The sequence below is a fragment of the Marmota marmota genome, unplaced genomic scaffold, assembly GCF_001458135.2.
Source record: "Marmota marmota marmota unplaced genomic scaffold, marMar, whole genome shotgun sequence".
Lineage (NCBI taxonomy): Eukaryota > Metazoa > Chordata > Mammalia > Rodentia > Sciuridae > Marmota > Marmota marmota.
In genome coordinates, this window is record NW_025999862.1 from 4457453 (window position 1) to 4482278 (window position 24826).

At 35.7% G+C, this 24826-nt stretch overlaps 1 protein-coding gene across 7 annotated transcripts in view; it reads left to right on the forward strand.

The window, feature by feature from the left end:
- Positions 1-24826, forward strand: part of Rufy2 (RUN and FYVE domain containing 2) — a 43031-nt gene that overhangs the window by 15489 nt on the left and 2716 nt on the right. For 2 of the 7 annotated variants that reach the window (XR_007349997.1, XM_048809989.1), the window contains exons 7-15: positions 1312-1377; positions 3257-3326; positions 5215-5316; positions 5647-5763; positions 7136-7303; positions 8148-8245; positions 10839-10958; positions 17996-18125; positions 22550-22598. Coding sequence is in view for 6 of the 7 variants with exons in the window: in XM_048809989.1 (XP_048665946.1) it covers positions 1312-1377; positions 3257-3326; positions 5215-5316; positions 5647-5763; positions 7136-7303; positions 8148-8245; positions 10839-10958; positions 17996-18125; positions 22550-22561 (883 nt within the window). In the remaining variant the exon portion in view is untranslated. Of the gene's footprint in view, positions 1-1311; positions 1378-3256; positions 3327-5214; positions 5317-5646; positions 5764-7135; positions 7304-8147; positions 8246-9005; positions 9940-10795; positions 10959-17995; positions 18126-18631; positions 18727-22549; positions 22599-24826 lie in introns of those variants that run through there. The other 5 variants (XM_015500570.2, XM_048809971.1, XM_048809974.1 and 2 more) reach the window with 5 other exon arrangements.

Genomic DNA, 24826 nt, shown 5'->3' on the forward strand with positions numbered 1-24826 from the left:
CTAGCTATTGTGAATTGTGCTGCTATGAACATCAATGTGGCAGTATCCCTGTAGTACGCTCTTTTAAGGTCTTCAGGGAATAGTCCGAGAAGGGCAATAGCTGGGTCAAATGGTGGTTCCATTCCCAGCTTTCCCAGGAATCTCCATACTGCTTTCCAAATTGGCCGCACCAATTTGCAGTCCCACCAGCAATGTACAAGAGTACCCCTTTCCCCACATCCTCGCCAGCACTTGTTGTTGTTTGACTTCACAATGGCTGCCAATCTTACTGGAGTGAGATGGTATCTTAGGGTGGTTTTGATTTGCATTTCTCTGACTGCTAGAGATGGTGAGCATTTTTTCATGTACTTGTTGATTGATTGTATATCCTCCTCTGAGAAGTGTCTGTTCAGGTCCTTGGCTCATTTGTTGATTGGGTTATTTGTTATCTTATTGTTTAATTTTTTGAGTTCTTGTATACTCTGGATATTAGGGCTCTATCTGAAGTGTGAAGGGTAAAAATTTGTTCCCAGGATGTAAGCTCCCTATTTACCTCTCTTATTGTTTCTCTTGCTGAGCAAAAACTTTTTAGTTTGAGTAAGTCCCATTTGTTGATTCTTGTTATTAACTCTTGTGCTATGGGTGTCCTATTAAGGAATTTGGAGCCCGACCCCCCAATATGTAGATCGGAGCCAACTTTTTCTTCTATCAGGCGCAGAGTCTCTGATTTGATATCAAGCTCTTTGATCCATTTTGAGTTAACTTTTGTGCATGGCGAGAGAAAGGGATTCAGTTTCATTTTGTTGCTGGACACAATATCTTTATTTTACATTTATGGGTGCTGAGGATTGAACCCAGTGCCTCACGCACGCTAGGCGAGTGCTCTACCACTGAGCTACAACCCCAGCCCCTTATTTCTCTTTTTTTTAAAAAATATAGCTCTTTAAAAATCAATTTTAGATTCATCTATTTACATTGTGGTTTGTGTCCATGTCCCCTGTCACTCCCACCCCATGACTCCTTTTTTGTTTCATTTTACTTTCTTTAAAAGCTTTACAAAGCAAAATGAGAAAAATCAGTTGGAAGAAGGTGACTTTAATGTGAAGTAGGACTTTTGATCATACCTGTACTTAATAAGATCCATTTTAATAGTGAGTAATTTATTGAACAAAAATTATGATTACTTAGTACACAGTTTATATCTGAGACTACAAAAATCCTTGAAGTTTGTTTTAAAGGCAAGACAATGTTGTTTTCTGATAATTTTTTAGATGATTTAGATATTTTTCCCACCCTTCCAAATAGCATAAAGCTTCTTTTTCTCCCCTCTAGGAATGTTCAAATTGCTGCTATTTTAGACCAAAAAAATTATGTTGAAGAATTAAATAGACAACTCAAGTAAGTATTATGGATATCTCACATACTTATTAATATTCTTAGGCTTTGCTTTCAGTTTAAATCTTTCCTTTCTCCTAAGCTTAGTTAAGAAAGTGTGGAAAGAATATATAGAGAGAACAGAAATTAAGAATACATCGAATTGAGCTGGGTGTGGTGGTGCGTGCCTGTAATTCCAGCAGCTTGGGAGGCTGAGGCAGAAGAATCTCAAGTTCAAAACCAGCCTCACAAAAGCGAGGCGCTAAGCAACTCAGTGAGACCCTGTCTCTAAATAAAATACAAATTAGAACTGGGAGTGTGGATCAGTAGTCAAGTGCCCCTGAGTTCAATCCCTGGTACCCCTCAAAAGAAAAAGGTTTGGGGATGTGGCGCAGAGGTTAAGCACCCCTAGGTTCAATCCCAAGTTCTAAAAAAAGAGATAAAGAAAAATGATTTAATACGAACAGAAAAATATTTTTCTTATTTCACCAATCTTATATATAAATACTTGTGTCTGAGGATGGTATAAAATTTGTTGTGTCTATAGATCTAAAAAGAACAGATAAATAAATAAAAATTGTTTGGTTTACTATAAATATTGCTGTAATAGATTATATTACATATTATTGGGAAAAGTTTGAGAGGATATTATTAAGTAGGCCTTGGACAACAGACCTAATAAATGTATAATAGTGTCCACTCCTTTTTTTTTTTGTTCTAGGTATTGAACCTAGGAGTGTTTTACCACTGAACTTCATCCCCAACCTTTTTAAAATTTATTTATTCATTTATTTATTTATTTATTTATTTATTTATTTATTAGTTGTAGTTGGACACAATACCTTTATTTATTTATTTTTATATGGTGCTGAGGATCTAACCCAGGGCCTCGCACGTGCACAGCGAGCACTCAACTGCTGAGCTACAATTTCAGCCCTAAAATTTTTTATTTTGAGGGACTGGAGTTGTAGCTCAGTGGTAGAGTACTTGCCTCACATGTGTGAGGAACGGGGTTCGATTCTCAGCACCACATATAAATAAGTAAATAAAGGTCCATTGATAACTGAAAAAATATTTAAATTTTTTTTTTTTTTTTGAGACAGGTCTTACTAAGTTGCTGAGGCTGATCTTGACCTCGCTATTCTCTGCCTCAGCTTTCCCAGTCACTGGAATTATAAATGTACACCACTGTGTCCTGCTAGTATCCACTCTTGATCCACTTAGAAATACAAAACCAAATGTGTTTGTGTAGAGTTACATGCGTTTTGACTATATTCACGAAAGATAGGGTGTCTAGGTACCAGCCAAATGGGTACCTGCTGCTGGGTATCTCATATCCATGTTTTTCAAGCTATGTGTGACTTTGAAGGTTTGTTTCTAAGTTATTATGAAAATAGGGGAAACAGATTGGGAGTTGAACTGAAAAGCACTGTATGTTTCATTAAGCCACATGATTATAGAGTGTACATTTAAAATTTATCCTTTTAAAAATAATTTAAATTTTAACAATATTTATTAATTTTGTGTGGAATTTCCATTCCTCAACTGGTAAACGTTACCAGTTAAATGTAAGAAGGACTCTAAGAAGACAATGAAAAATGAACAGTCCTAGGTTGATTATTTTGTTTTTTTATTATGGTGTTGGGGATGGAACCCAGGGCCTTGCACATGCTAGGCATGTGCTCTACACACTGAGCTATATCACCAGTCCTGGTATGTGAATAGAAATATTGTTTTGCTGTCCTAGCCAAATAAGTTATCTTAGTAAATGAAATTTCCCACTTCCAGACATTTGTTCAGGATAGTTGGTATATGTCACATAATGAGTCCAGGATAACATTGATTTTCTTGCCTTCGTGAGTTTGTATGATTGTGAATGAGTATTTTCTTTTGTTAATTTCAGCAGTACAGTCAGCAGCCTCCACTCAAGAGTCGATTCATTGGAAAAGTCAAACACTAAGCTGATTGAAGAGGTATTGTCTCCCAGTAATGGATGATTTTTTTTGATGGATCTACTATTTGTGATCCTTTTCCCTTTTAAGTATAAAGCCATTAAGTGGATCTGTACACACACACTTTTATCATGATGGAATACTTGCATTTATAATTGGTGATTGTGAATTCTAGGAAAAACATATATTCATAGACAAATTCCCAGTTATGCAAATCTGTGGATACTATTGAGATACTTAACTTCTGAAAATGAGCCCCAGAGATGAAGCTCACATAGACTTTTCTATAGATAAGTTATGATTCTCATTTTAAATCTGAATGATGTATAGTTAGATAGTGGATTGACCTATAGTTAGAAATTCTTTTTTCATTGACACTGTGTGTCCCTGTTTTTCCACTATTCAGCTTATTTTTCTTCACAAGCATCATTGCATGGTTGTGTCTGCCCTTCTTCAACCCTCTCATGTGTAAAAGTTATCCCATTTGTCCTGGTTTCCTCTGTTGTGAATGTGGCAATCCAGGAGTCTGAGAGCTCATTTGAAGAACCAAAAACTTGTCTCAACTGTCTTGTTCAAACTATTTGCAGTTATTTTTCTAGAAAAGTTAAAATCTATCAGTCAGGAGTGGTGGTGTATGGCTTTAATCCCAGCTACGTGGGAATCTGTGGATTGGAGAATCACAAGTTTGAGGCCACCTTGAGCAGTTTAGTGAGACTCTGGCTCAAAATAAATATCTACCAAATCAAAGAACTTTTGCTTCCTATTTTCAAGATTTTTTAGACTAGAAGAAGAAGCCTGTTATTAGTACTATGAACCGTATTTTCCACGTTAATTAAAATTCTTAATTCTTTAAGAATCGGCCTGTTCTTGGGGCTGGGGTTGTTCGGTGGTAGAGCACTTGCCTAGCATGTGTGAGGCACTGGGTTGGATCCTCAGCACCACATAAAACTAAATAAATAAAATAAAGGTGTTGTGTCCATCTACAATAAAAATAAAAAATAAAAAAGAGAATTGGCCTGCTCTTTCTAAATCATAGAATACTTGATACTTTACAGTATTGCAATTCAAAATCTATCTTTATGTTGATGATTGGACTCATTGGGTCCATTATTGCTGCTTACTAGTTTGTGCCTCTTCTTTTTGGTGCATGTGTGGCACTGGGAATTGAACCCAGGGATACTCCACTACTGAGCCGACATCCCCAGTCCTTTTTATATTTTATTTTGAGATAGGATCTTGCTAAGCTGTTTAGAGCCTTGCTAAGTTGCTGAGGCTAGCTTTGAATTCGAGATCCTTCTACTCGGGCTCCCAAGCTGATGAGATTACAGGTATGCATCACTGAGCTCAGCTGCCTTTTAAATTTTGAGACAGATTCTCTCTAAGTTGCTGAGGCTGGCCTTGAATTTGCCATTCTCCTGCATCAGTCTCCTGAGTTGCTGGGATTACAGGCATGAGTTACCATGCACAGTTATCCTGTTACATTTTCAATGATAGCACAACCTTCTTTTCTTATGTGTGTTTCTATTTTTACACAAGGCTTTATTATCATCTTGTTTAATGCATAATTGAGTACATATATATATATATTTATTTATGTAATGCTCACAGACTTTGCATTCTGGACATATTATAAACCTCACAGTAAGCATAACATGATTGTTATAAGCATAACAAATAAGCTTAATGTGTTTTAATGACAAAAGGAAATAGTAGAAATAGTACAAGAGGAAATAATTTTTAATTGGTATCTTGGGATAATAAATAACACATTTTTCTCATGAAAATTTTTGTAAGTGTAAGACATTTTACTAGTTTTAGGATTTTATTTTCTGTTTATAGCCATGAACATAACCTGTAAGGCAAGTATGTTTAAAATCTTTTTTCTTTGTTCTTGTTTCATAATATTTAGTTAGCAATAGCAAAGAATAATATTATTAAACTCCAAGAAGAAAACCATCAATTACGGAGTGAAAATAAAATGATTTTAATGAAGACACAGCAGCACCTAGAGGTAAGTACAGACTGCTTCCAGACAGATCATCCTGTGTCAGAAATTAAGGGACTTTTGCTTAATCTAGATATTTCTGTGCTATATTAATAGTAGTAATTATAGAATAAAAAGTTTGTTTTCTTAGCCAATCATGGTGATGCCTGCCTGTCATTCCCGATACCCAGGAGACTGAGGCAGAAGGTTGGCAAGTTTGAGGCCAGCCCCAGCAATTGAACAAGACTCTGCCTCACAGATGTAGCTCAGTGATAAAGAGCTTCTTGGTTTAATTCCCAGCAACAAACAAAACAAGACAAAACACAAACACAAGTTGTTTTGTTCTTTTCTTCCTAGGTCACCAAAGTGGATGTGGAAACAGAACTTCAAACATATAAGCATTCTCGGCAGGGGCTGGATGAGATGTATAATGACGCCAGAAGGCAGCTTCGAGAGGAATCTCAGTTACGACAGGTAGCTTCCATTCAAGTTAGTTAGCAAAATCCTGGGAATAATTTACCTTCAAGCAAGTACCATTTTGAATCTTCCAGTCTTTGATGTGGGATAGCAAATTCACCTCCTTAATGCTCTCAGAGTTTTTAATGCTCACTCCATTAGCATTTTTGAAACTGTTGAGTTATAATTTATGGTTATAAAATGAATGAATTGTGACCAACATTGCAAAAAATGAAATAGAATTGAATTAAATATGCAAATATTGGTAAAGTCATGTTTAAAATTAACTTTTTTTTTAGCCCTTTAAATTATGTAATGTACAGAAAAAATAAATGTTCAGCCTAATCTATAACACTGTAACCACTACCTAGGTCAAGAGGAGAGTATTGCCAGCTTTTTGTTCCCTTTTGCTGTTTGCAACATTAGGACACTTGTTTTTTTAAAATATTTATTTATTTATGTATCTTTAGTTTTTTTATGTGGATATATTAGTTTGTTTTTATGTGGTGCCGAGGATCAAACCCAGTGCCTCATGCATGCTAGGTGAGCACTCTACCACTGAGCCACCACCCTAGCCCCAGGAAACTTCTTAATCTGACAAAAATTCTTTAAAAAATTAAACTTGTCTTGAGCTATCTTTGGTCTTTACTTGTTGCTTCATTAGCTTTTGCTTACAAAAAAATTAATACTGAATTTATAAGGCATAAAATATTCTTAAACATTAGAATAATAATGATTAACAGAATATAGAAGATATTTTCTTTTTCTTTTAAAATTTTTTTTCAGTTGTAGATGGACACAGTACCTTTATTTATTTTTATGTGGTGCTGGGCATAGAACTCAGTGCTTCACACATGCTAGGCAAGTGTTCTAACCATTGAGCCACAACTTCAGCCCACAAGATATCTTCATTTCAGTAAAAAATACATTTGAAAATATTTAAAATTATGTTGTTATAGACCTGGTTGATTTCCTTTAGTGGACTTAAAAGTTTTGAGAGAGTAGTAAATCTTTCCTGATCTCATTTATTGTCCTGTAGCTGATTTTGACATTTATTTATTTATTTAGTTAGTTAGTTGTTGATAGACCTTTATTTTTTAAATTTTTTTTATATTTATTTTTTAGTTTTAGGTGGACACAATATCTTTTATGTTTATGTGGTGCTGAGGATCAAACCCAGTCCTCACGCTTGCCAGGCGAGTGCGCTACCACTTGAGCCACATCCCCAGCCCTGGAACTTTATTTTATTCATTTATTTACATGTGGTGCTGAGAAATGAATCCAATGCCTCACATACGTGAGGCAAGCGCTCTTCCACTGAGCCAGAACCGCAGCCCTGATTTTGACATCTTGAAGTGGCATGTGAATTGAAGATATGTTTAAATTGCAGGATGTGGAGAATGAGCTATCAGTACAAGTTAGTATGAAACATGAGATTGAACTTGCCATGAAGTTGTTGGAGAAAGATATCCATGAGAAACAAGATACTCTAATAGGCCTTCGACAACAACTAGAGGAGGTTAAAGCAATTAACATAGAGATGTATCAAAAGTTACAGGTAAAGAATGTTCAGTTCTTACAATTTTTCTTTATCTTTCTTTTCTCTGTTTTTTTTTTTTTTTGTATTGCTCAGGCCTTATGCATATACTAGGCAAATGCTCAGACACTGAAATACACCCCCAGCCCAATTTCTTTTTATATAAATTAAGACAAATATTTGTAGGAAAGGTTTGGTTTTTATTTTTTATTTTTTTGAGGGTACAGGGGATTGAACTCAGAGATAAAACACCTCTGAGTTCAATCCCCAGTACCACCCCCTCCTCTCCAAAAATGTAATGAAAACACCGAGGAACAAGTTAAATATAACCTGTGTGTATGTGTGCATGATGGGCTCTGGGGATTAAACCCATGGCCTTGCATTTGCTAAACACATACTCTAAATCACAGTTATCAAGAGCTCCTAGTATCAAGATTAAATCTTTTGGAAAAACTCTCAAATCTAAATTTGTAATATATTTTGGTAAACTTCTTCACACACTGGTCCTGAGAAAGATTTCAATTTGATGGCAATACTTTGTGATCATAGTTGGAATTTTCTAATAGAGTGGTAAAATTGCTATTAAGTAGACTTGTTGCTGAAAGCCCTTTACAATTTAATTAATTTTTAAAATGGCCTGTTCTACATGAATTTATCCTGTTGTCTTCCAAAAACATTGAAGTTTGAGTTTTTTCTTTATTTTAAATGAAGACTAGTAGCACTATTTTATATCATAGCATTATTTTAATGTGTAAATTAATCCTGCTCATTTAAAGTAACAATCCCATTGCAAAATGCTGTAGGAAGCATAAACATTCAGGTTTAAAAATGAAAACCACTGTGGCTTTTATGTCTTTGTAAAAAGGGTTGTGAAGATGGCTTGAAAGAAAAAAATGAAATAATTGCCCGACTAGAAGAAAAAACCAATAAAATTACTGTAGCCATGAGGCAGCTGGAACAAAGGTACAGCATTTCTAGTACTAGTTTCTTTTTTCTCCTTCTTCCCTCCTTTTTCTTTATTTAGCTCTGACATTTGCCACAAAAAAATTAGGAAGATATAGTTTAGCACTTTTTTGTTTAAGCTGAACAGGATTTTGCATTTTTTTGTTTTGGTTGTTGCATGGAATCAAGTTGCTTTATATTGGGCTGATTCATTTGAAGTCCCCATCTTGTAGATTTTTTTTTTTTTAAGGCCTAATGCCAGCAATTTCATGTGGTTCAGTCTATTACCTAAAACATACACAAACAAAAACGTGAAAAAATTAATAGTGAACAAAATGAATGTTGGGATTATCCCTGATTGATTTCCATGCATATGAATTGTCATACTGTTTGCCATTCACCATCTCTTTATCTGAAATCAAGCATCTGAACTAGTTGTTTATTTAGTTTTGCTTCTTGGAGCTAGGACCCTCAACCCAACCCAAGATACAATTTTGTTTAAATTGAATCGTTTTATATTGGCATTTTTCACTTTTATTGTTGGAAAATGTAATGTATTTCCATTGCCCTGTCATGTTGATGTCAACATATGTCTTATCATTGCTTTCTTTGAATCTATTTATGAAAAACATAACTATTAATGCTTTATTGACATGGATATTCTTTTATTGACATCCTCTTTCTTCTTTTTTCTTTTTTGTTTTCTTTATCCCCATTTTTACATTTTGGACATCTTTATTACCTTTTTCTGTCTTTGATTTCTGTCCATTCCATTATGAAGTGACAATGATTTGCTAACTCAAACTAGGACAATTGCAATGTCATTGGTGAAATGTGCCAGCAGTGACACTCAGGACCAGTACAAGCTGGTCAAAGATATATCTTTCTGAAAACCATTTGTGTTGAACAGACTGAAATATAACCCACAATTTTATAATATACTAAATAGAAAAGAATTTATGCTATTAAGTATTCTAAAAGGATATTAGGAAGGAGCCCTGTACATTTCTTGGTTGGCTGCTGTGGTAGTACACTGCCATAAAGCAGACAGGTGCACTTGGATTTACAAAAATACATTCCTCAAACCTTGTGCACAAGGGCTGATTTGAGTATTGACCGTTTGGAGGTCAGGATTTTCAAATGCAGTTTTATCTTTTTAGCTACTTTTTGATGGAAAAATATAAAAATAAAATAAGTTAACTTTTGATTTCACAATATGTTGGCACAGATATTTCCCCCAACATTGGCCCACTCTTTGCCTCATGGCTCCCTTACTGATTTTTAAATATGTTTTAATATAGTTTACAATCCAGATTGGCCATCATTCTGTGCTTTAGCATTTTTCAGTTTTCCAGTTCCCTCTAGCCCTCTTCTGTGATAGCACAACTTCAAGGCCTACCTCACTGACTTTTATTTTACTTTCTGTATCCTTAGATAAGAGCTTGGGTCCACCCCCACTGCCTTAATATTTTAATTTAAATTAAACTTAGAGATAACTTAGTAACTTAGTTACTCTCCTTTCCTTGGAAGCAGCATTTATACTCTTGAAATATGTGAGGGTTACCCCATTAGTATGATTTTAAGGCTCTTAAAGAGGCTTTAAGGCTCTAGAGGGGCTCGAGATATAGCTCAGTTGGTAGAGTGCTTGCCTCACAGGCACAAAGCCCTGGGTTCAATCCCCAGCACCACACACACACACACACACACACACACACACACCAAAAAAAAAAAAAAAAAAGAAAGGCTCTAGAAAGGAAGAGGCAGGTTTTTTTTTTTTGGTTAGTAGAACAGAAATTTCTCTTGCAATTCCCTACAAGGAATTAATGTCCTTGAATCTTGGGAAATATTTTCTTATAAAATAATGAAGTCAAGTCTCAGAAATCTTGATGGCCAAGGGAGGTAGGGAGTGGAGCTAAGGCTGGGGAGAAGCAATGACTTACAAAGAAAAACAGGAAAAATTGAAAATCATGTTTTTAGCTAATTTTTAATGTTTGGTGGTGAGGAACAAAAATGATCTCTAGAGAATGGTGCCAACTAGCACTAAATTCTTTTTGAATCTTAAATGCACACACACATACACACATATAATAGAGCTTTGGCATTATTTAGTAAATGCATAAAGATCCTCTAGGAAGGATCCTGCTGTTATTGGAGTTATTGTAGGTCTTTGCTCTTGGCCCCATAGCACACTTGATTCCTGGCATAGACATCTTAGCATAACATACAGCAGGTGGCTTCTTCACCTAGTATAGACATAAGTACTATAGTTTTCATGGTTTTGTAAAAAGGCAGTAACATACCTATCGATTCATTATGCTCTAGATAAATGGTAAAGACTGTATTGCTTTGCATTGTTAATTATGAACAAGAAATAAAACAAATTTGAAGATAGTATTCTGGGCATATTATATGTTGTGTTGAAAAAAAAAATCACAAAAACAGTTTCTAGACATTGTGTGGCTCTTTCACGTTTGAGTTTGTGAGTTTTCCCCCAAACTTTGTTTTCATTTAGAAATGTTTCTATTTCCCCATTTTTCTTTTATTTGTCTTCTTCACCCTTTTACACCCTAGTTCTAGCCTCAGTTTTACCCAAAGTTGATTTGAATTACACCAGATTGCAGCAAGCAGAGAAGGCGCAAATGGAAGCTGAAGATGAGGATGAGAAATATCTACAAGAGTGTCTGAGTCAATCCGACAGTCTGCAGAAACAAATCTCTCAAAAGGAGAAACAGCTGTGAGTATTTTGCTCTTGGAAACAAAAACTGTATTAATATGATCCACCCACCCTACCTTTTTGGCACATATGATAGAATACCAATGTTTTTATTTATCCGGTGATACCAGCCAGTATGTTCACTTTAAAAAAAAAAAATATTGGGCTGGGAATGAAGTTTGGTGGAAGAGTGTTTGCCTAACATACATGAGGCCCTGGTTTCAATCCCCAGCCCTGAAAAAAAAATCAAACATTTAAAAAACTGTATTTATGGTAATATTTATGTTTTTATTCCCATTATTAATTTAAAAAAATTTTTAAGTTATTGATGGACTTTTATTTATATGTGGTGCTGAGAATTGAACCCAGTGTCTCACACGTGCTAGGCAAGCATTCTACCACTGGGCTACACACCCAGCCCTCTCATTATTATTATTATGACTATTTTGGCACTAGGGATTAAACTCAGGGGTACCACTGAGCTGCATCCCTAGTCCCTAGCCCTTTTAAAAATTTTTTGTATTTTGAGACAGGGTCTTGCTAAGTTGCTGAGGCTGGCTTTGAATTTGTGATCCTCCTGCCTCAGCCTCCCAAATTATTGGGATTACAGGTGTGTACCACCACACCTGGCTGCATTTTAGTTTTTTTAAAATATATTTTTTAATAATTTTTAAATATTTATTTTTTAGTTGTAGTTGTACACAGTACCTTTATTTTACTTATTTATTTTTATGTGGTGCTGAGGGTTGAACCCAGGGCCTTGAACATGCAGGGCAGGCGCTTTACCGCTGAGCCACAACTCCAGCCCCAACTTTATTTTTTTTTTATGTGATCCTGAGGATTGAACCTAGTGTCTCATGCGTGCTAGGCAAGTTACAAACCCATCCCCTGCATTTTAGTTTTTATTTTATAAACATCAATATTTCCCCCCAGGAAATATGTATACCACTTTTGTTATTTAAAGCAAACAACAATGAAAAATAGAGATCTATGTATTATGTTAACATATCATTGAAACAAGCATGTATGCTGTGTAAGTTTCTAAGCTGCCTTTAGTTTTATGTCTAGTAATATTATCAATAACAGATGGTCCCCAACTTAGTGTTTCAATTTGTGATTTTTTTTTGACTTTATGATGGTGAAAAAACTATTCTGTAGAAAGTGTACTTTGAGTTTTGGTGACAGGGTATGACACTCTCACCATCCTGTGCGGTGGCAGCAAGCCATAATTCCTAGTCAGCCATGCCATCCTGAAAGCAAACAACCAATACTCTATTACTATAATATTCAGTAGGTTAGATATATTTCTTTTTTTAACATGTGGTTCTGTGGATGAAACCCAGGGTGTTGCACATGCTAGGCAAGCATCCTACCACTGAACTATAACTCCAGCCCTTAGGTGCATTTTTTTTTTTCCCTTTTGGTACTGGGATTGAACCCAGGGGAGATTTACCACTGAACTATATCCCCAGTTTTTTGAAATGCCCAACTGTAATTGTGAACTTATGTATTTCTATTTTTTTGGTTCTGGGCTTATGTATTTCTATTTTTGGTTCTATCAGTTTTTGCTTTATTCTGAAGCTCTATTGTTTGCTGCCCATACATTTAGGATTGCTATGTCTTCTTGGTGGATTGACCCTCTGGTCATTATATTATATTCTTGTCTCTTTGGTAATTTTCTTCACTCTGAAGTTTACTTTTTCTGGTATTAAAATAGCTGTTCCTACTTTCTGTTGATTTATGCTTGCATTTTTTTCATAATTTAACTTTCAGCCCACCTTTATCTTATATTGAAATGAGTTTCTTATGATACCATACTTTTTTTTTAAATCAATCCTGCCAACTTAGTCTTTTGAGTTCATTTAGTCCTTTTACATTTAATGTTAATTATTGATTTATTCAAGCTCAAATGTCATTTATTTATTTATTTTTGTTGTTGTTGTTTTCCATTCCTCTGTTTGAGTCTTCTTGCCTTCTCATGGGTTATGTGAACATGAAAATTTCATTTTGGGTTTTGATTTATCTGTAGTGATTGAGTCCCCTTTATAGTTTGCTTAAATATTTTTTCTATATATTGAGAATATACCAATTTTATATGTTTCAACCATTAAACATAATTAACTTTAAAAAGTCATTGTTTGCTCTTTTTCATCTTTCCCTTATTCTTTTTTCATTTCTTCATTCCTGAGGTTCCTTTTTGAATCTCTATTTTTTCTTAGCCATTTTTTTCAGGTAGGTCTATCCTTTTAGGGTCAGTCTGTTGGCAACACATTCTATTTTACTTTAATTTCTGAAGGTTGTTTTCATAAACTATATCCCTGGCCCTTTTATAAAATAAAAATTTTGAGACAGGTCTTGCTAAATTGCCCAAGCTGGCCTTGAACTTGTGATCCTCTTGCTTCAGCCTCCTAAGTAGCTGGGATTACAGGTGTGCAACACTGTGGACTTTTTCTTCATTCTCCCAAGGTCCCTGAGACAGTTCCTTCTGCCCCAATCTGTTTTCTGTTATTAAAACTGGGAAAACTGGGTAATTTGACTTGTTCTGTTTTCAGGGTTAATTCATTCTTTCCTCATCATCTTTATTCTTCTCTTGAGACTATTGAATTTTTCAGTTCTAAGATTTCTATTTGACTTTTTTTCTGTTTTCTCTTTGTCCTTGTCTTGTCTCTCCTTGATAAGACTTCTTATTCTTGAAAGTATAATTGGTCATAGGAACATTTCCAACATGACTGCTTTAAAATTCTCATTGTCTGACATGTTGGCATCTGTTGATTCTTTTTTCATCTGAGTTGAGATTTTCTAGGGCTTTGTATAACAGATGTTTTTCAATTGCATCTTGAATACTTTGGGTATTATAACATTCTGGATTTTATTTAGATCTGTTTTAGCAGTGACCCTTTATACCAAGTGGGGATGAAAGCCCAAGACCATCCCAGAGGGGATGGAGAAAGATACCCAATAACTTCTAGGCTCCCTACTCAAGGCCATGTCTTCCCCATCTCCCCTGCCTTTGGTGTTTTGCTGGGATAGGGCATTCATTGTCAAAAAGTTTCTATCTCAATAGACTGTCTCTTTCTCAGAACTTTGGTAAGACAACACACTTCATGTGAAGGTTCTTTTGTTTTGCTCTTCTTGTCTGTGCCCATAGGTATTTATGTATGGGACAAAATCTTCAACATCCAAGCCGAGCTACCTGGAGACAAAAAAAAAGAAGCCTCTGGAAACTCACTACCATGTTGTTCCTTGAATCCTGGGGTTCCTAGCTCATTTGCCTTCTCTCCTTATGTCTTATATATAATATCTAGAGGTTTTTAATTGTCTGGAATCTTTTTTTTTAAAGCAATACTGGGGCTTGAACTCAGGGGCACTTTACATTCTAGCCTTTTTTACTTTTTGAGACAGGATCTCAAAAAGTTGCTAAAGATAGCCTTGAATTCGCTGTCCTCCTTCTTTAGCCTCCTTTTAAATATGCCAAAAATAATATTTTGAGGAATTAGTATACAGAACAAGGCTTTAGGCCAGAAAATTTTACCTTGGTTAAAAACTTAAATATTAAGTATCATTTTACTTTATTTTTTTAATTTTTTAATTTTTTTAAAGAGAGAGGGGAGAGAGAGAGAGAGAATTTTTTTTTTAATATTTATTTTTTAGTTATTGGCGGACACAACATCTTTGTTGGTATGTGCTGAGGATCGAACCCGGGCCGCACGCATGCCAGGCGAGCGCACTACCGCTTGAGCCACATCCCCAGCCCTTACTTTATCATTTATAAACTGAAACCCAGCATCTGTCCAGGAACTGGCCTGTAATTCCAGCTACTCAAGAATCTGAGGGGCTGGGGTTGTGGCTCAGTGGTAGAGCGCTTGCCTCGAATGTGTGAGGCACTGGGTTTGATTCTCAGCACCACATATAAATAAAAAATAAAGGTCTATCAACAACTAAAGTTAATAAAATAAATAAAATTACCAAAAAAAAAAAAAAAATCTGAGGCAAGAGGATCACAAGTTCAAAGCCAGCCTGGGCAATTTAGAGAGACTCTGTTTCCAAAAAAACTTAATGAAGTTGAATATTTTGTTTTCGTTGCAAGCTGTTATTTCAGTGTATAAAAATAGCATTTTCACCAGAAAATGCAGCATATTATAAAATTAAGACAGAATTGTTCTTCTGACACACTTTCCTCCACACCCAGTTTTTTCCAATGGGAAGATCATTAAATATGTTAATCCAAATCCAGGGATGTATATAAGCAAGTTACAATATTCTATAAGGCTTATCCTTGAATTACATGTCTATTATAAGTAGTTTTTACCACAGATAATTTCATGAATTCTGAAATCAGAGCCTAAATCTTAACTCTAAAAATCATAAAAAAAAGTAAAAAAGATTCATGCATACAGTGTTTATCTGTAGTCACTGGAAATTTAAGGAGTAATCTTCTTCCAGTTAGCAGTGTGGAGAGTAGTTTCTTTTTAAATCTTCTTTTACCACTAATTTAAGACAACTGCTTAAGTTATTCTACACTAGTTTACTTAGGGTGCCATTTGTACTTCTCAATACATTTTACATATTTCTCATATGTTTCTTTACTTCAGATAGACTGCAATAAATATCTCCCAGAGTTTCCTGTGCAGAATTGCTGATACCCATTGTTCCAATACCATTTTCTATAGTTATCCATTCATGTTCCTCTGTAAATTTATGCACGGAGAGCAGAGTGGGTCCTGTGAGCAGTGCACAGCTTCCGAATGGCACCCCCATCAGGCGACAGGGCTTTGGGGGGCCCAGCACAACGGGCGCCAGGCCTACACAAAGGCTGCAGGAGGCAGCTAGCATACTCTGCACCACTTGCAGCGCCAAGTTCGCAAGGGTACCGAGGGTTATCCACTGTGCCTCTACTACCCCCCCCCAGTACTTTAAAAACATTTAATAATAAAAATAATAAAGGATAGTACTTTTTCAGGACTTCCTTTGGCAATAAAAGTTACAAGAAGCATTCATGTCACAAGTTCAGTAGCAGTGCCAAGGGCTTTTAAGTCCCTGTGCTTTGCCAAATAAAAACACATGGAAACAAAAGATTGGGACACTTTGCCAATTAGTAGAATATAGCATAGAAATCCAGATACTCTGTTACTAAATCACCTTTTTTAGCATTTGACAAAAACATGCAAGACAAAATTGATATTTATTTTGCAGTGTTACAACTTACTCTGATATTGTTATTTGATCCCTGCCCAAAGGATGACCTAAACAATGCTACAGGGACCTACCCCTTTCTTTGTAAGGCTAAACTAACTACTAAGACCTAGGTGTAGCTGTTGAGATATGTTTGTCACTGGTGAAACTTTATTTTTAAAAAATATTTATTTATTTATTTATAACTGGTGAAACTTTAATTTTTTTCTCTAAGTTGGTGCCTTTTTGGAGGGCATGAACATGTTAACAATTTGGAGACCGAGGAAATCTCTGACATTGGAACTGTATGTATAGGAACAGTCAGTTGATAAACTTTGTTAGAGAAAAATGAATTCTAGATTTTCCCCTAATATGGAATAACTTTTATCAGTTTCTGATTATGAAAAGATTATATGCTCTTGGCCAAAACATAAGGAATCATGGAGAAGCATGAAGAAAATTAAAAGAACGTGGATAACACTTTAATATATATCAGTATTTTTGTTTTTTGAGAATTAGGATCATTCTGTGTGTGTGTATATATAATTTTTTTAAGAGGTACTGGGGATTGAACCTGGGGACACTTTACCACAGGTTACATCCCCAGCTCTTTTTACTTTTTATTTTGAAACAGTATCTTGCTAGATTGCTGAGGCTGGCCTGAATCACTGCGATTACTACCAGTGTGCTAACACGCCTGCCTGGCTTCCCTTTAAATTATTTATTCATTTGGGTATCAGGAATTAAATCCAGTAGTGTTTAACCACTGAGCCACATTCTCAGCAGCCTCCCCACTTTTGTTAAAAATTTTGAGCTTAGTGAGACCCTGTCTTAAAATTTAAAAAAGGGCTGAGGATGTGGCTGAGTAGTAAAGTGCCCCCAGGATCAATCCTCATTACCAATAATTAATAAATAAATAAAAAATTTATACTTCAACACCTTTTGTCTTGCCAGCTAGCAGCTGTTGTTAGAATGATATAGGTAGGAGTGCTTTCAGATGAGAACTAGCATTTCCACACAGTATAGTCGGCATGGTTTTGGATCTATCCTGCAGCTGGTCAGCTTCCAACAGTAATCTTCAAATTAGCACTTTACATCAGGGCAGATTTTGCTGTTACTGATATTACATTCATTTAACAATTGTAATTATCAATCCCCTTCATTAGATTGTTTTAAAATTTTTCACATGGCACAGAAATGTAAACAATTAAAACCCCACGTTGCTCCTCTGAGTTGAATCCCCAAGATAAAAGTTTTAATAGTATGGTATATACCCTTCCAAGACATTTTCTATACTTATACAACTCTAATGTATATCGACAAAATGACAAATTGTTTAGCAGTTATTTTTTTGTGGCTGGCAAATGTGTTCAGAAAATCCCTATTGGGGGTGTAGCCCAGTGGTAGAACACCTGCTGAGTATGTGCAAAGTCCTGGGTTCAATTGCCAGTATTGTTTAAGGAAAACAAACAAAAAACAAAACAAACAAAAAAACCTGTGCTGAATTTGTTTACCAAAATGAAGCCAGACATGGTGGCAAACACCTGTAATTCCAGTGACTCAGGAGAGTGAGGCAGGAGGATTGCAAGTTCAAGTGTTAGCAATTTAGTAAGGCCCTAAGCAATTTAGGAAGATCCTGTCTCAAAAAATAAAAAAGGGCTGGAGATATGGCTCAATGGTTAAATGCCCCTGGGCCCTGGGTTCAATCCCTGGTACAAAAAAGAAAAAAAGAGAAAGAAAAGAAAAACACAGAAATGCATCATAGAGGCAAAATTAATCAACCAAAACGCATTTCTGTGATCATAGAGGATGCTTGTATTAAGGAATACATTTAACTGTTATGTAAGAAGTGGTACTGAGCTTCTGTGTATTATTTGTCATTTAAGGATCCAACTGGAAACTGATCTGAAGATTGAGAAGGAATGGAGACAGACTTTGCAGGAAGATCTTCAAAAGGAGAAAGATGCCTTATCTCATCTTAGAAATGAGACCCAACAAATCACTAATCTTAAAAAAGTAAATTGTAGTAAAACTTTAAATATTATATCTTTTGACAAATATTCACCTATGTTAAAATTTATTTTATTTATTTTCGGTACTGGGGAATGAACCCAAGGTCACTCTACCATTAAGCTGCACACCCAGATCTTTTTATTTTGAGATAGGGGCTTGCTAAATTGCCATAGTGGGCCTCAAATTTGTGAGCCTCCTGCTTTAGTCAACTGAATTGCTGGGATTACAAGGGTGTACCACCACACCCAGCGAATGTTGTCTTCTTTTAAAGTTAACTTAGACACAATATACATACAGGTCATACTATTTCTTGTCAAAATTATTAGTAAAGAGATTTAAGTAAATATGAAAAATGTGAAGTAGCTGATACACAGAGCAGCTAGGAAAGGAGTTTGGATACAGTTTTGTTTTTTATAAAAAGCTTAAGGATGCTAATTAATGATACATATACAATGTGAAGTTGCTCATTCCTTTTAAATCACATTTTCTGTCTTTTATTGTTTTGACAGGAGTTTCTTAACCTCCAGGATGAATATCAGCAGTTGAAAAAAATATATCGTGAACAAGAGCAAGCTCTTCAAGAACTTGGCAACAAACTTAGCGAGTAATTTTTTTCCCCTTCAACTAAGTAGTCATTGACAATTATTAAAGGTTCATGAAGGCATCAAACTAATTAGAAAGGTTTAAATACAGCTGTGTGGTGAATATACCTGTAATCCCAGGAGGCTTAGGTAGAGAAAAGAGCACAAGTTTGAGGCCAGCCTCAGCAATTTAGTGAGACCCTATCTCAAAATAAGCAAGGGCTGGGGAATGTAGCTCTCTGTGGTGGCATGCCCCTGGGTTCAATTGCAGTACCAAAGGCCAGGGGAGGTTTAAAGGGCAGGGGAGGTTTAAATATAAGATAAAAATATGAACTATTATAGATAAATGTATTTTTATCTCTGTACCTTTTATTTTTTGGTGGTACTGAGGATTACACCCAGGTGCTAGGATTACAGGCATGCACCACTGCACCTAACTTGTATAGCTTTTCACAGAACAATTTGTATTATGTTTCTGAAAGAAAGATATCAGTTTCAATCTGACATCCATTTGTTGAGCACTTTGAGCCTGACCCTGTGGCTAAGTGCTTGTTACTATATTTCCCAGTATTTCACAGGTACTTATTGTGCTTCCTCCATGTGCAGGCACTATATTTATAATCTAAATAGTGAAAACAAAAATATCTCCATTTACTGAGATCTTAAAAGTTTAATATTAGAGCATACTGGCATAGTAAAATAAGGAATATGTTAATTTTCACCTGTTCCAGAGACTTTGTAGTTGTATTAAAGAGGTGGTCATTTGAAGATCTAGGTGCTGCTTTCAGACCCTTGTTATTTACTTTAGTCTGGTTCACTGCTTCTCAAATTTTAGTTTGCAGGGAAATTACCGCACAGGTTAGATATACTACACAATCTATAAGTGAATTTATGGGCTAGCTATGTGTAAGGGATTTTCAAGGGTTATTTTGACTACTGAATTATTCTCTTACCTTGCATACCTAACCTAATTCCATATAATGCTTATTCTTTTGTAGTTTGAAGTTGTTTTATTTATGTGCTAGATAGTTGGGCCCAGTGGCACATGCCTGTAATCCCAGCAACTCAGGAGGCTGAAGCAAGTTCAAGATCAGCTTCAGCAATTTAGCAAGACCATCTCTAAATAAAATATAAAAAAGGGCTAGAGATGTGGCTCAGTGGTTAAGCACCCCCGGGTTCAATCCCAGGTACAAAAAAAAAAAAAAAAAAAAGATAATTAAGTCAAACTTTTCTTTTGTAAGCAGTACTGCTGTGAATATCTTCTATGTATATTTTGGGCTTAGGAATGTAGTACTGACCTGACATGGTTGAGGTCCTAGGTTTAATCTCCAGTACCAAAGAAAATCATATGTTGATATGGCTTGAACTGTTGGGCCAAAAAGAATGTGCTGTAAAGTTTTGTTTTGGTATTAGGGATTGAACCCAGTGGTGCTTTACTACTGAGTTATATTCCCCAATCCTTTTTAATTTTTGAGACAGGGTTGCTGAGGCTGATCTTGGACTTTCAATCTTCCTGCCTCAGCCTCCTAAATTTCTGGGATTACAGGCATGTGCCACTGCCCAGCATGTAAAGTTTTTGTCATCTTTCTTGTAGTAGGAAGTACCAAAGAGTTTAAAAAAAAAAAAAAAAGAATGTTATTTTTTAATCATGAGCCAGGTTGATCATGTTTATTCCATTATTACATGTAGTTTATTTTTGGTAAAGTGACTGTTGTACATTTTTTGGATTATTCATGGGATCTTTGAAAATCAATTATGGCACATTTTTTTTCTAGTTTGTCATTCATTATTAGTTTGTAGCATGTTTTTCCCTTGTTAATATTTCAATTTTTACATGCAACCTTTTGTCCATTTTCCTTTGTTACTTTTGAGATCATAGTCCCTAAAACATGGATAGGGTCAGAATTTTTTTTTGGTACTGGAGATTGAACCCAGGGATACTGAGCCACATCCCCAGCCCTTTTTATTTATTTATTTTTAATAATTTAATTTTGAGAGAACATCACTGAACTGCTTAGGGCCTTACTGAGGCCAGATTGGAATTTGGGATCCTTCTGCCTCAGCCCCTCCCGGAAGTACAAGCATTAAACCTAGGGGTACTTTATCATTGAGCTACATTCTCAGCGCTATTGTTTCCATTTTACGGTTTTTGTGATCCTGCCTCAGCTTCCTGAGTAGCTGAGACTACATACAGACCAGTACAGCTTATACCTTGTACAAACAATTTTTTAACAAACTTTTGTGGAGAGAAATTTGAAAGTTCAACAGTAGATATAACTTTCACATCCTTTTTTAATGATACATAACATGTAACCATTTATTATTGCTTTTTTTGGTACTGGGGATTGAACCCAGAACCTTGTGCATGCAAAGCAGGCACTCTACCAACTGAGCTATAGCCCCAGTGCCACCATGTAATCATTTAATATAATATGAAGCAGATACTTAGTAACAACCAATAGCCTTTAGCTGTTCAGGATACTTTGCTAGGAGAAAAAGAGCTGGTTATAAAAAACTATGTAGGTAATGATTCCATGTAAACATATACACACACACTCATAGACATGTAGAGAAAATCATCCCTCGGTATTGGAATCTAGGTAATTAAACATTGCTTTTTATTATGTGAATTTTCAATAACTTGTATTTTCAAAAGGTAGGAAATTATCACTAATACGTGTTCTGCATATTTCATTAACACTTCTGTATCTCCTTAACTTTTTTTCTTTTCTTTTTTTTTAAAGAGAGAGGGAGAGGGAGAGAGAGAAAGAGAATTTTTTAATATTTATTTTTTAGTTTTCGGCGGACACAACTTCTTTGTATGTGGTGCTGAGGATCGAACCCGGGCCACACGCATGCCAGGCGAGCGCGCTACCACTTGAGCCACATCCCCAGCCCCTTAACTTTTTCTTTTTTAAAATTATTTTTTAGTTGGAGATGGACAAAATATTTTTATTTATATGTGGTGCTGAGGATAAAACCCAGTGCCCCATGCCTGTGAGACAAGGGCTCTACCACTGAGCTACAACCTCAGCCAATGAACTTTGTATATAGGTTAGCAATGTGGGCTTTGGAGGTTACATAGACCGGGGTTTGGATTCTGGCTTTCTCATTACTACCTTTGTGACTTCTTAGAAGTGACTAAATCACTGGTCATAGTGGCACATGCTTGTAATTCCAGCAATGTGGGAGGTTGGGACAGAAGAACTGCCAAATTTGAGGCCAGCCTCAGCACTTTAGCAAGACCCTGTCTCAAAAAATAAAAAGGGCTGGGAATGTAGCAGTGGTAGAGCACCCCTGAATGTTTTTAGGGCCTCACTAAGTTGCTGAGGCTCACTTCAAACTGTGATTTTTCCTGCCTTGGCTTCCAGAATTGCCGAGATTATAGGCATGTACTACCACAACTGGTGCCAATTATTTCTTTCCTTAAAAAAAAAAAAAAAAAAAGTTTCGCAAAGTGCAGTGGTGCACACTTATAATTTAGGAGGCTGAGGCAGGAGGATTGCAAGTTTGATACCAGCCACAGCAATTTAGGCCTTAAGCAACTTAGTGAGACCCTGTCTCAAAATAAGAAATAAAAAGGGTAAGATGTAGCTCAGTGATAAAACACTTCTGGGTTCAATCCCAGCATTCAAAACACAAATAAACAAAAAACCACCAAGTTTTAAATCTAAAAATGCATTTTCCTTTAGGACATTTAGAAAATATAAAATATGCCAGACAGAGATCATTAGAGTCATATATTATATACAATTATAACTGTAAAACCAATACCTTTCTAATTAATTACAAGGTGTTTTATATTTTAATGTGTACTGAAATTTGGACCTGTTTGTAATCTTTTAGATCCAAACTTAAAATAGAAGATATAAAAGAAGCTAACAAAGCATTGCAGGTGAGTAGAAAATGTTTCCATAAAGCAAAAAGGTATATGAAACTACAAAAGTAGGTGAAGTCCTGCATAAATCTAAGGTATTTTATGGATGGGGTATAGCTCAGTGATAGGATATGTAAGGCCCTGGATTTGATCCCCAGTACTGAAAAACAATGGGAATCTTGGACAATGGGTAGAGCTCTCCCCTTTATGTCTAGTATTACAATGATCTTCCAGATGAAAATTGACAAGACCCTATCTCAAAATTAAAAAAAAAAAAAAGTGTGGAAGGCGGGCTTTGGATGGAGATCAGCAGTAATTTGCCTTTGGGTTAAATTAATACTACGCCCCACTACCATATATACAGTTGTGGATGTATTTGAATTCACTTCTACAACATAAAAAATACTGAGAGAACTTCAGTGATAGGTACCTTTCTACCTCTACCGTCTACCTATATTTTAATTCAAAGTATTAAATCTAAAAAAGTGCTAAACAGACTTAAAACAAAAAGTAATCATCTCTTTTTCCACTCTTGGCCCTTACCCACCCTTGCTCCTGCTACCCAAAGGGATCTACTTTTAAGTCCTTTACCTGCTTCTTCTGGCCTAATTGCATTTCTATGTAAGATGCAGTATGTTGTCTATTCTTGATTAATCAATTTTAAACCTAGTTATTGACTAATATGATGGATGGGTTTTGGCCACTTTCACACTGGCCTTCTCTTCATTGTCCTCCCAGTAGTTAGTTTCTTGTGAAATGCATTTACTTTTTCCCTTTGGTACTAGGGGTTGAACTCAGGGGTGCTTTATAGCCAAGCCATATTCCTAGCTCCCCAGTTTTCCTTTAGAGAGGGTCTTGCTCAGTGGAGGCAGGACTGTAACTATTTAACCTGGAGTTAATTATTGCTCCTCTTCTTAAGTTAGCTGTATCTGAACATCAATTTTCTCATACCTTCTAGAACACCTCTATGAAATGTTTTTTTGAGGTTTTCAAACTGCAAAATTTATCACTTTTCCATGGAATCATCCTTCCTGTAGTTCTCTGTTCTGCTTATGTCTAACCTGATTACTCCTGTTGGATTTCCCTTTGATTCTATTCCTGGAGTTCCCCTTATCCTGTGTGTGTGTTTCTATTGTCTGAATCCCATAATATCTTTCTTGGGTTACTCCCTTATTTGGGGCAATACATCCTTTATTCTAAGGATTCACACATCAGTTCATTTTTTCTGCTCACAAGAGACGGGTGGGGACAGGGATGGTTTGTTCAAACCAGTATTAAAACTGTGCAAAATAACATCGTGTATACAGAGAATGCACATTGTATAACACTTGCATACCCTTTGCTTAGCTTATAATCAACCATGATCCATACTTGAGGGGCCCCAGTGCTTGCTACTACTCTGTCAATCAGTACCTTGTTTTTTCTTAATTATTCATGTATATTTTTAACAATATGTAGTTCTGTTTTTATATGTAGGAAAGTGGCTTTATGACTTTTCTTTTTCTACATTATTGACCAGTTGAAGGGTTTAGGACAGCTTCTCCAAACTGTTTTCCACATTACAGATTTTAACTGAAAATAAACTTGTTCCTGTTTCCTTAATATCTGTGAGCTGGGTTAAAATCTAGGGTCTGCACTTTTGAGGTGCAACCCTTTCATGTGATTTGTTTATATACTTTTAATATTCATTAGGCTATTTGCTCACTTTTCCTTTTAGAAATAGCATCCTGACATATTTTGTCTTTGAACTTAATTTATTAAGGTTTCGTGTCTCCAAATTTAAACAAAAGGCACAAAGCTCACCGAAGTCATGTGTGTATGTTGGCTGGCAGCAAATTGTTTCAGTGGTAGGCCTCATCAGAGAGAATTTTTTAACAGTAGAAATACCAGATACCCTCTTTCCAAATGTCTATTTTCTCTAGGGAAGTGTTTTATATAATAGCGGCTACAATTCAGGAACTAGACACAAAAAGTCAATTTATTTGAAGAGCAGCAGCCCACTACTTCCTTCTCGTCCTAGGTTTGCTTGTAGCTATTTCCTTGAGCAAGCAACTTCTGAACCTTGTTCTCTCATCTATAAAGTGAGAGGGGTGGGAATATTTGCCTGATACTTTGAACCCCCAGTACCAGAAAACAAAAAAATACGTAATTCCAGTTAGAAATTTTATTCAGGGAGCAGCCAGGTACAACAGGCATATGTTTGTAATGTCAGAGATTTAGGAGGTTGAGGTAGGAGGATTAAAAGT